Source organism: Gopherus evgoodei, chromosome 15, assembly GCF_007399415.2.
Source record: "Gopherus evgoodei ecotype Sinaloan lineage chromosome 15, rGopEvg1_v1.p, whole genome shotgun sequence".
Classification (NCBI taxonomy): domain Eukaryota; kingdom Metazoa; phylum Chordata; order Testudines; family Testudinidae; genus Gopherus; species Gopherus evgoodei.
In genome coordinates this window covers 19,651,599-19,663,867 of record NC_044336.1, presented here as the reverse complement: position 1 = coordinate 19,663,867, position 12,269 = coordinate 19,651,599, and the positions used below count along the sequence as shown (strand labels likewise).

At 43.7% G+C, this 12,269-nt stretch overlaps 1 protein-coding gene across 1 annotated transcript in view; it reads right to left on the bottom strand.

The window, feature by feature from the left end:
* ANKFN1 (ankyrin repeat and fibronectin type III domain containing 1) overlaps positions 1 to 12,269 on the bottom strand; it is a 177,886-nt gene that overhangs the window by 37,608 nt on the left and 128,009 nt on the right. The window contains exons 7-9 of the mRNA XM_030534472.1: positions 11,937 to 12,034; positions 7,183 to 7,273; positions 2,664 to 2,771 (exon numbers count right to left, since the gene is read on the bottom strand). Of these exons, the coding sequence (XP_030390332.1) occupies positions 2,664 to 2,771; positions 7,183 to 7,273; positions 11,937 to 12,034 (297 nt within the window). The remainder of the gene's footprint in view (positions 1 to 2,663; positions 2,772 to 7,182; positions 7,274 to 11,936; positions 12,035 to 12,269) is intronic.

The following is a 12,269-nucleotide window of genomic DNA, read 5'->3' as shown; positions in this document are numbered from 1 at the left end:
TGTGAGCTTTTCTACACACCAGGCCAAATTCCAGACTTCCGTGCAAAGCCTGACAACCAGGCTTTGTGCAGAGCTCTTTATGGAGTCTGGGGAATTTACTCCTCCTCTGTCATGCTGGGTCAATAATGCAGCTGCTGCCTTTAGAGCTCCCCTTATATAGGGAGGTTTTGGTCAGTGGGATCTACACAATCATGGATCTATTACTCATGCTCACTCACCAAGGCAGCATGGGCTAGTGAATTGAGCACAAGGCTGGAGGCCTGTGTTCTAATCTTACTTCTACTACTGTCTAGTCTTAATTTCCACTAAACACTGGGCCTGATTCTGCTCTCACTTAAACTAATGGAGTTACACGGGTAAAAATGTCTGAGAGCAAATTCTGTCCTATTCTTTAGCTGTGCCACGGAAACAGACTCAGAAGGCAGCTGACGTAAATCAGCAAAGCTCTGTTGAAGTCAATGTACCTATGCTGATTTACACTGGTTGAGACGCTTACCCTCAAATTTAAACGGCTAACCTGAGAAGCGCGGTGTCACCTAGTGGATTTGACATAGGACTGAGCGTCAGGAGGCCAGGCTTGTGACACTAAGTCATAACCACTTTACTTCTGAGCCTCAGTCTCTTCCTCTGTATAATGGGGTCATGACATTTACTTACACTCAACAATGGGCCGGCTTCTCAGTTGGTGTAAATGAGTGTGGCTCCACTGAGATCAGTGGAGCTGTGCTGATTTACTCCAGTTGAGGGGCTGGCTCAGTCTTTGCCAAGTGTTAGATTGATGAAAACTACTGTGAAAGCCAGTTCTCAGTGGACAGGACTCATGAGGTCCTTCTTTCCTTCCAGCTCATGATCCACCCACTAGACAATTCTTCTCCTGCCACAAACCTGGCTTTCCATTCAGCTCGACAACTCCCTGCTGCAAATTTCAGAGCAAAAGTGACCTTGCAGTTCCCTTCCCCCACTGTACTTCAAGCAAACAGTTTCCAGGTGCCTCTAATTTCATAAAAAATATTGAAATGGAAGGTGCTGACACCAGTTACACGGCTTAGGCAAGTTTCCAAAGGCCCTTTTATCATGTTACTATTCTCATTCATCCAACATGTGATGCTTTGCTACAACACAAGCGATTGAGAATTTTTATATGATCCAAAGTAAGAATGTTGTCAAGGCAGGTGCTGCCAGATGGTACTGTTCCAGAGAGTCTTCCAAATTCTTTTTCTTAGCATGCAAGAAAATGCTCAGTCCTGGGAAAACTCACTGTATGATTGTTAGTTTTGCTAGGCAAGGAACAGAAATGGGAGTTGTGAAAGCGGCAGCTGAGTTTGCTTCCTGCCTTGGTCTCCAGTTGGAGTCAATTCTTGAGACGGAGGGGTTCCCCAGGAACTTGGCATTGGCTTAGGGCTGAGATTCCTGAAAGAATGTCTTGCCCTGCATGCAGTTTGTGACCACTTCTGCTCCAGGACTGGTGTGTGCAAATAAAACAAGTTCCACTTAGAATATATCCAGACTCCGTATCATTTGTTTCTCCTCCACTGAGAAGTTGACCTGAAAGACCCTGGACATCTGCTACCATTCAGAGAAGGGAGACTGTCCCATGCAAAACAGCTCCTCTCCTAGTCAGATATGAAGCCAGCTATTTAAGAGTCAGAATGCGCAGTCTGCAGCTTCACGTCCAAAATCCTTTACAAATCATGGTGTTTTTGTGAATCTTCATTAGAGAAACATTCTATTTTCTTGCAATATCTCTTTTCCATTTCCAAGCAACACTGCTGAATTAAGTTGCCATAGCTACAATAGGACTGTGGCAGACCCTTGATCATCATGATTATGGCATATTTGCACTCAGAGAACTAAGGCTGCATCTTTCATTTTCGGTCTTAAGCACTTCTGTGAATGTGAATCGTTTGAGGCAGCTTGGAATATTATAAGTAAAACAGCAGGGGAAAATGACAACTTCGCAGCAGTTTGATTTCTTCAATTGAAACCAAATTCCAAGCATTATTCCCATTAGGAATCGGATTTAAAAAATAAATAGTAACATTTCAACAGTCGATATAGAACAGAAGCTTTTAAACAGCTTTAAAAAGTATCCCAGCCTGCTGCTTTGACTCTCGAGCTATCAAAGGCACAGTCTGTTTCCCATGAATGAAGAGCGCAGAACTGGCTGAGATTCGAACCCTCTCTCCGTTTTGGGTTGTTACGTTAAAAAAAAATGTAGTAGTCTTGCCTTCGCACTGGTTAGTGCAACAATTTTTCATTCCATTGGCACCACCTCTGCTAGAATACATAGCGTCTCTCATTCGGAGGTGGCCAAGTCCTCTCTGTTGATCCAAAATAGTTTTTAAAATAAATTATTGGGAGGGAGAGAGGGGAAGAAAGAGAGATCCTTGAAGCTTTTTCATGGATTCTTGTGCGAAAACGATTTGCAGGGAGAACAATTAAATGAGAGCCGGGGGCACACGCTTGCCTTCACATGTTTGCATATGACTTATTGCAAGGGTTAAGAGCAAGATAGTACGCTCAAGTGATTCCAGATGGGCCAATATTAATATCTTTCTTTTCCTGATGAATGAGAAGGTCTTACCCAGTTAGGAAACTGCTAAAATTACAGGCGCCACAGAGGCTTTGACTGGTTCCCTACCACAGGTTTTTTTTCTCCTTACCTCGGCAACTAAAATGCTGATGAGCCGCTCGAACCTGCTGAAGGAGACGTTCCAGGGCTTCAGTACGTCCCCAGTGCCTAGGTTCTCTGCCATCGCAGTCTTTCCAGTCTGGTGAACAAAAGAAATAAACAAATGGAAATGGAAAAGATCAGAAAAAGGCTTAAAAATGTTTTCTTGCTTCTCATTTTTCCTGGCTGTTGTGGGGTTGGGGGGGGGGGGGAGGGGAGATTTGCATATAGGCACATGGGATGGGATGGCACTGCCTACACCATAAGCTTCCTCTCCCACTGCAAAATAGATAATATAATAACAACAAGGTAGGACTAGTGTTTCAGAAGAAATCAGCTCCCAGCAGCGTCTGTTGTGACAATTATTGCCAGAAACATCTAGCTTAGGTACCTATATGGCCCCCTACTGCCATAGCTGGTCAGAAAATGGGGTTTACCATAGCAACTGAATGTCTCACAATTGTTAATATATTTATCCTAACAACTCTTTATTCCATTTTTCAGATGAGGTGCTGAGATACAGAGAGAGACTAAGTGACGTGCCCAAGGTCACACAGGAACTCTGTTGTGGAGCAGCGAATTGAACCCAGGTGATGGTACCCAATCCATTGGAACATCCTTGCTAGCTGGACTTAGTAGTTTTGAAAACCTGGTCCTGGTTGTGGCTGCTGAGCCCTGAACATTCCAGCCAGACATGGTACTGACAAAGCAAGAAGCCCTGGTTTCTGCCCCAAATGCCCTCAGTGCAAAGAACGTTTGCTAGCTAAAAATCTCAGCCTTACTAAAACCTCCTATCACAAGCTCCCAAATTATTAGTCATGGATGTGAGAAAATCAGTCGAGTTCATGGAATCCTGGCGAGCCATGATGTCAGATCATTTTAAATTTTATATTCATACTTCTTTTATTTACAAAAATAAAATGAAAAAAAAAGAAAAAAAACCCCACCCACCCTCATTTCACAAATAAAAGCGTGCCCTTGGTGTGTCAGTGCACAAACAGATTCCTTCTTCTCTTCTTAGCTGGCACAGAAGACAGGTGCCACCAACTAACTGCTCACTTGCTAAACATACAGTACTAATTTAAGCTGAGAGTGACTTCTTCCTTTTCAGCTACTCAACCTGCCAGAGACCTAAATGTGCTTTGTCCTTGACTTGCTACTAAGATAACAAGCCCCACATATGGGTGGATGTAGTGAACAGTGGCTACTCCTATAGTCTGTGGGCTATTGCAACAGTTGTTGAGATATGTTAGATATTCTGGGGGACACCAAAAGTGATAACTTTTGGGAGGTCAGTTCTCAGATATATTCAGTATCTATTGGGTACAAGTTTGTGGGGAGACACATAGGAATCATTTGCAGCTTATGGATCCAGGGGCTGGCTGGAGGCTGGTTCTACAGGCTGGTATCATTTAGACCAGATCAGCTTGGTATGGCCCTCAGAGGGGCATCTGGCAGCTGGGGTTCACCAGAGCAAAGCAGCATTCTGGCAACACCCCTTTTATTGCCCAAGTTTGCCTCAGGTACATTCACTGGACCTGGAGGTGGGGAAGAGGTTAGAAGCCAGCACTCAAAGAGTCCCCCATGCCAGGGGAATCTCCAGCCAGGAAGATTAATTGACTTTTCAATCCCTTGGTGCCTTGGGCCTGGAGTGGGATTCAAGCTTGAACCCTGGATTTTTAATTCCACTACCACAGTGATTCTTAGCGACCGGTCTATGGACTGGTGCCAGTCCCTGAGATCTCCCTGGCACAGGCAGCAAGCCGGTCTCTGGGATCAAAAAGACTGAGAAACACTGCACTAGCATATTTTTCTGGTGGTCCTTATAGACTGTTTTATAGAGTGTTAAAGAGTCTAACTTTAGTGTATAGCTTAGGGCCGAATTCTGCTCGGTTACACCAGTGTCATTCCAGGGGCACACTGCTCTTGCTGAGCACTTGCTTGGTTTGTTTTCAAAGGCAGTGGTAAAGGCAGTCCCCCGGATAAAGACCTTTACACTAGAATAAGTTCTGCAGACTGTGACTGGACCAATGAATGCTGCATTTCAAGCTGAAATTCTGATGCTAACGTTACCTGATAAAAAGAGTTTAAACTTAGGCTATAAGAGTCTCACTCGAGCTTGAGTGAGTGTCATTGACTGGTCCCTTTCTACTGTTGCCATGCCTGTCTCTTCTAAAAATCCCACTGCAGCCTGCCATGAGTTCCCCAAGTGCAGCTGTGGCACCATTGTCATGGAAGGTGTAGCCTAGGAGGAGGCAGAGGAAAAGTGGCTTTACTTCACCTGGATTCTCAGCTGTTGTGGGGACAAAGTGGCCTTAATTCTTACTTACCTGGGGCTGCCTATGGCTGCTCTGCAACTCTGTGTCCCTGCAGCACCAAGATCTATGAGCACTTCTTTTCCCACTCGTGATCCTCCAGAGCAACAGGGTCCACAAGGAAGACCACTGTACATTTGCTTATATCAACCCTAGGCTGCTCCTAAACTAGGGACATTCTCTCTCAGGCCTCTGTAGCACCATAATGTTGCCAAAGAAGCATAGGCAGGCTACAGGGTTTTGGTTAGTTTTGGTCAAAAATTGTCCATCAAAACGTCTTTCGACAGAAAACTGGGTTTTTTGACAAAAGGCAAGGTTTTGTGGAATGTGCCTGCTCCCCTTGAAAATGTTTGTTTGTTGGAAAACTGAAAAAGCCAATCACAAAAATGTTCACTTGAAAACCAATTTTTTTGTGGGGGAGGAAAGTTTTCAGTAAAAAAATAAATTCAGTTTCTTTTAGATGCAAAGTCTTAACTTTCTGCAGGAAAATAAACCCCATTTTCTGACCAGCTCTTGTTTGGGTTCAGTAGTGCCTGATGGAAAGCCCACTGAAGTCTGTGACAAGACTTTGTTTGACTTCAGTGGGCTTTGGATCAGGCCCTTCTTGAAGAGTATTTTTAAAAGGTTGAACAAGAATACAAAGAAAGAGGCACTGTCAATACAATATTCACAGATAATACCTCAATCCAATACAGGGCTGCGGTATAAAATGCCACGTATTTTGTCAGGGGTCTCCTGCTCTGCAGGGCGTATTCTGTCAACTGGCACTGAAGGCCTGTCAATACTTACCAGTGGATCCATGCTGCAGCGATCAATCCACCGGGGGTCAATTTAGTGGGTCTGGTGAAGTCACTCTCCCATTGACTCTGGTACTCCACCGGAACGAGAAGCATAAGGTAAGTCGACGGGAGAGTTTCTCCCATCGACCCAGTACGGTGTAGACACTGCTATAAGTTGACCTAAGGTACGTTGACTCCAGCTTCGTGAATAACGTAGCTGGAGTTGCGTTAACTTAGGTCAACCTAAACCTGTAGTGTAGACCTGCCCTAAGTTCCTGGAAAAGAGACAATCCCCTTCTTTAGGGGGCATGGAATGCTAAGGCTTCAGGAACCAGATTCTGCTCTGTTATGCTAGTGTAATTCAGAGTAAGTTAGCAGAATCACTCCAATGTAAAAGTGAGCAGAAGTTTGTCCCAGGACTGTACTACACCAAACAGAGAGGATTTTGTTAGAGTAACTCTGGATTTATATTGGTGTAAGTGAAAGCAGAATTTGGTCCAGGATACGACAGTAGTACTGTAACAGCCTCAATTATCCAAACTCCACTTCCCACAACTCTCAGATAGGTAGTGTCAGTCCGGCTTCCTTTATGTTCTCACATTACCATTCAAGCTTATTAACTGGTTACATTAGCCTAATAAAAGAAAGTGCGAATGCAATAAAACGAAAACCTTCCCCACACTAATCAATACAAGGGAAGCTGTAATGTGCCTAGCCAATTCAGCAGTGAGTACTAATCCAAGAAAAGTGACTAACAATAGGATGCAATTAGGATAAATTAAAAAATTGCAAAAGTCAAATTATGGTCCCAGTGGAGTTTCAGCAAACCCACCATGATTTTTAAAAGGAAAGAGGGTTTCAGTCATGTGGAACATTTTAACTACTACTTAACTACTGCTGTGAACATGCGTGCACATAAGTATCTCTACTTATATGAGCAGTCCATTGACTTCAATGAAAATTAACACTCCTCAGAATCTTAAAGGACTGGACCCACAATGTTTGCAATGCAGAGGGCAGAACTGTCTGCGCTATCAATGTTTTCCTGATGGTAGTTCAGATTCAGACTATGATCTGCTCTTTTCCTTACATTAGGGAAAGTTCAATACGACAGAAGCCTATTAACGGACATAAGGATCAAAATCCTACCCCTTGTGCATATATGTGTGCAGGATCAGGGCCTAAATAGACAATGTGCTGACAAAGAACTGGAAAAAGTGTGGAAGTGGTAACAGTGCAGGACAATTAAAATATATATAAATTCTTTCCAGGTTTTTTTTGTTTGAAGTTATATTTTATTTATTTCATGCCTGGGTGACTTGCTCATTTTAGTATTTGACCCCAATGGGTCAAATTCCCTTTAAAAACAAAAAAACAAAGTAGCTTTAATAAATCAGTCATGGAGATCTCAACCTACTAGAAGGAGAAGCACAGGCAGGAGTGGTAGTCTGTGAAGGTCCCCATCCCTTCATGTTGTATGCTGACACACGAGCATAATAACTTTGGCCCTGCAAATGCATTGAAATGGAAAAAGAAGGGTATTAAATATTTCATTTAAAAATATTAACAATAATACTCTGCACTTTGCTTCTTCAATGCCTCATACAAACATCAACTAATGAACACTTATCATAGCGACTTTTAAAATTACTTATAGCCAGTTCTACTCATACCCTAACTCATACCTAATAGGGCCACTGACCTCAATAATTGGTGGAGAGATGTTAAATGACTTGCCAAGGGTTATACAGTGAGTTAGTGGCAAAGTGGTGAAATCAGTGAGATTAGTATGTACATACTGCTCACTCCAAAGGTTGTAGAATCAGGGCCTATGAAAATCTATAATGAAGAAATGATTACAGTTTTAGGGTTTTTTTTTGTTTGTTTGTTTGTCTCCTAGCAGTAGAGTAATCTCTATGACTGGGATCAACAGAAATCTGCTTTGTTTAAATACTAAAAAGTTTACGCAAAGCTTATCTAACTGTCCATCCTCTTTGGTCTAAAAACTGGGCTGGAGTTGTCATGAGAACAGGTGTTTTTGCTAGATTTACAGCACTTCCCATTGGTTGGAAAAACTGTAGAAATAGCCTCCCTTCGTGGTATTTTGGTCCTTCTCCTCTGGTCCTGGAGGAACTCAGGAAGCACTGAGGCTGGCAAAGGTGAAACACAAACAAACTAAATCTTAAAAACTTTTCTGAAGTTGAAAATAGGTTCTGGTTCAGTTCAAAGATGACTGATTCCTTACTAATCCAATCTATTTCGCCCATTGCTTGTCCACATGGCACCATAATCTGGACTAGGGGGATGTGAACTGTACAGTGCTCTAACACGTTGTGCTGTAACAGCTCCACGTAGACCTTGCTGGCACAAAACTAAAAGACGCCTAGCTCACACTGATGTACAGTAGAACCTCAGAGTTACAAACACCAGAGTTACGAACTGACTGGTCAACCACAAACCTCATTTGGAACCAAGAGTATGCAATCAGGCAGCAGTAGAGACAAACAAACAAATACAGTACAGTATTTTGTTAAATGTAAACAACTAAAAAAAATAAAGAGAAAGCAGCATTTTTCTTCTGCAGAGTAAAGTTTGAAAGCTGTTTTAAGTCAAGGTTCAGTTGTAAACTTCTAAAAGAACAACCATAACGTTTTGTTCAAAGTTCTGAACATTTCAGAGTTAAGGACAACCTCCATTCCTGAGGTGTTCATAACTTTGAGATTCTACTGTAGTCCTGTTTCTAACAGGATTACCTGAATGTGTACTAGGTACCTTTTAGTTCACACTGGCAGGGTCAACCTGGAACAGTTAGACCATGACACGTTAGAGTGCTCTACAATTCATACATCTGTAGTCCAGACTCCGGCGATGTGTAGACAAACCCTATGAATAGAACTAAGGGTGAGGTTCTGATATCCTTGCTCACACTGGAGAGTACCTCATTTCACAAGGAATCCCTAGGGGCCTGATTCTCATTTGCATGAAGTTGTCCTTACGCCGCTCTGGCAGTGGTAACAGGTCTCAGTGTAAAAGAGAATCAGGCCCGCTGACTTCAGTAGGTGCATAAGGGTGGCAGACTCCAGTCCTTAGGACCCAGTCCTGCGCATCGCGTTTAGTCCCACTAAAGCCACAGTAGTAACAGCTACTTCCAGCACTATGTGTTGGCAGGACCAGGACCTTAACTCACTTGTAAGCTTGTGTGCAGATCCACCAGCCACAGAAGGAAACTACAGGCTGCTTTGCTCTGTCTCAAATACGTAAATGGTCAATTTACTGTAGTATCCGAGTGCCTCGCAAGCTTCTCATAACACCCCTGTGAGGTAGAGAAGTCCTAGTGGGGGCAGAGAGGGTAAGTGACTAGCCCAAGATCATGCAGGGAGTCTGTAGCAGTGCAGGGATTTGAAGCCAGGTCTCCCCACTCCTACATGAGTGCCCTAGTCACTGGGCCAGCTTTCCTCTGCACCTCACAGCCATTTCCTCAGGACTTGTTTTGTTTCCAAAATTCAAAACTAGACCAGATAAACTCAAGTTACCGAATTATAAGTGCCTCAGGCATTTCCAGCATCCCCAACTGGGAGAGAGGATACCCCCTTTGTGGCAGCCTCCTTTGCACCAGCTTCCTCTTTCCTTTTCTAACTCTGCCAGGATCAGCCATGCTATAGGCAGGAACCTGGTAACTCCCTACATGCTCGAGTGTCTTTACACCTTGTCACACCACCGGAGCGAGGATACTCAGAACTAGGACTGGTGCTCACTCCTTAATTGATTCCATTGTAGCTAGGTATTACAGCTGAGTACTTAAACAGCTCAGGTACAAAGCATCAGATAAGGAAGGCAGGAGAAGGAATGTACAGTGATTGAGTGTGTGGCAGATTGCAATTTACTATTCTTTGATAACTACAGTCTCAGCTGAAATGGATTGTCTCTTGACTGAGACTGTGTAGTGCAAATAAGCGATATGTTGCACTTATAAGACACCTTTAAATTTAGGACATCAAGCACTTTTCAATCCTCCAAATATGAAGTAGCAGATATTACGTCTGGTTCCCCCATGGTGAAACTGAGGTTAAGGCCCAGATCCACAAAATCAATGGAAGTTAGGGGCTTAAATTCCTTTGTGGATCCTGGGCCCAAGTCGCATAAAAATTCAGTCACAGAGCTGGGAACAGAACCAGCAATTGATGCCTAGGCCTGTGTTCTAATCACTAGACAACGTTCCCACACCCAGAGTCACCTTCTTCCAAACCTACTACCCACGGTGCTTTGACCAGAATATCATGAGAGATTGGAAGACATAGTTCAATAATCTTCCCCAAATCCCAGTACGGGTGGATCCCTGAGTTAATGGACCACAATGGGTCCAAAAGAGACATTACAATCTATCAATGATAGCATAGGGATACCCTTGACATTAATGGACAGCTCCACAGTCATGCATCACAGCCTGCGTGCCAATGCAGACAGAAGTCTCTAGACACCTAACGCTGCTCCCACTGAAGTCAGCTGGAGCTTTACCATTGATCTGAATGAGACTAGAGATAGGCCAGTGATGAGCGCTTTTCAAAAATCCTGCCCTTCACTTAAAGGTATGGCATCCTTGGCAGGGAGTGTGAGTGTAGACAGTGTACAATCGGCTCTGCTGTTAACACGTGCCCCTGAAAGTCACTATGCAAGCTGTGGTGCTTTATGTTTAATAAAGGTACTTTGGATTGCTAGTAACATAGCCCAAATGCATGAAATATATACTATGGCCCGGCAGCCTGGAAAAGTTTCAAATCAAAGCTCTTCGGACTGAAAAAATGCCTGTTCTATTCTGGCTGGGAGGGTTTTATATTTTGCCCAACACTTTACTCTTTGCCATGTCTACACTACAATCAGACGTGTGATTGCTGCAGGGGCGGACACACCTGAGCTAGCTTTGACCTAGCTAGTGTGAGTAGCAACAGCAGCGAAGCTACAGCAGCTAGCTACCTAAGTAAGTGCCCGGAGGGGCTTGTACAGCCTGGGTTGAAGCCTGTGGTGCTGCAGCCTCAGTGCAAGCTTAGGGTACGTCCACACATAAGCGCCAGATTGGCGGGTAGCGATCAACCTGTCGATCCCCGAACATGCTCCCGTCGACTCCGGAACTCCACCAGTGCGAGAGGCAGAAGCAGAGTCGACAGGGAGCCGCGGCCGTCGATCCCGCGCCGTGAAGACAGGAGGTCAGTCGAAATAAGATACATTGACTTCGGCTACACTCTTTCCGTAGCTGAAGTTGTGTATCTTACATTGACCCCCTCCCCCAGTGTAGACCAGCCTTTAGAGTTAGCTCGGGTGTGCCTACATGGACTGCAATCATACCTCCAACTGCAGGGTAGACATATTCCCAGACATACACAACTGAGAATTTTAACCCAAGCAGACAGGCAGATCTCTAACACCTACGCTTCAGGGCACTGGCCAGGGGTTTTTGGAATAAACTTGCTTTTCTCCCTGCTGTTATTTTGTCTTAAGGGCCTGATTCAATCTCTAGTGAAGACTCTCATTGACTTCAGTGTGTGCTGGATCCAGCCCCACGTGAATGGTTCCATCGTAAATATTTGTGTGAATTTTGAACAAGGTTTGTTCCCTGCAAGCATTTGCAAAACACAAAATTTGCTTGCACAAATGTTCACAAAAAGCCTGCAGAGAAGGGTTACAAACATATGGTTTAAGTTAGCTTGCTTAAAAATCCAAGTGAATATTCATGAGAGATTTTCTCCGTCATTGACCCAGTTCTTATCTGTATGAAAATACACGTCTTCTTAAAAGACTGCATGCAGTGACTTTGTTCCTGAATGAGGAAGAGGACAGAGAATTGTTATTTTAACCATCAGACATGGAGTCAGGATTGGAGCTCTCAGGAGCCTTTGATCTGCACTAATATTATCCTGTGATCCAGAGAGCAGCGGTTTTCATTCCAATCTTTTCTGATCTCCCCATAACATGACAATTTACAAAACAGTTCCTGCTGTCTGTCTATTCCTTTGTGACTTTCAGATTATGGATACCAGACATATTATGCTTAATAACTGGCAGTTGTTGTCAGAGGAATGGCACTCTGCTGTTCTTGCCAAGAGGCCCGGATGCAAATGTCACAGCCCGTGTACCATTTGGGGAGTTTAAGATCTAAATTAATGATTTGGCATTTACCATTCTGAGGCCTGTGATAGTGCATCTCAAAGACTGAAGATTGTCCATGATTATTTCCCCAGCCAACGGAGAAAAGTCTTCAGAACAGCTCCATTCCACTAGAAAATAAACAACAAGGGGGAAATGTAATCAGATTTCAGCGTCAGGTAAAGAAATAGAGGCAGCTTAGCACCTTGGAAATTAACTAGTCTTCTTTTTCTCTCCCTCCCCTACCTCCCACTTCCCTATTAGCTCTTCCATCAGGCTATAGCGAGACAAAATAATGATGTTTCACAACACTGTGAACAGCAATTGACTGTGGTTTGTGTGTCTCTCAATAACAAAAAATAGCTC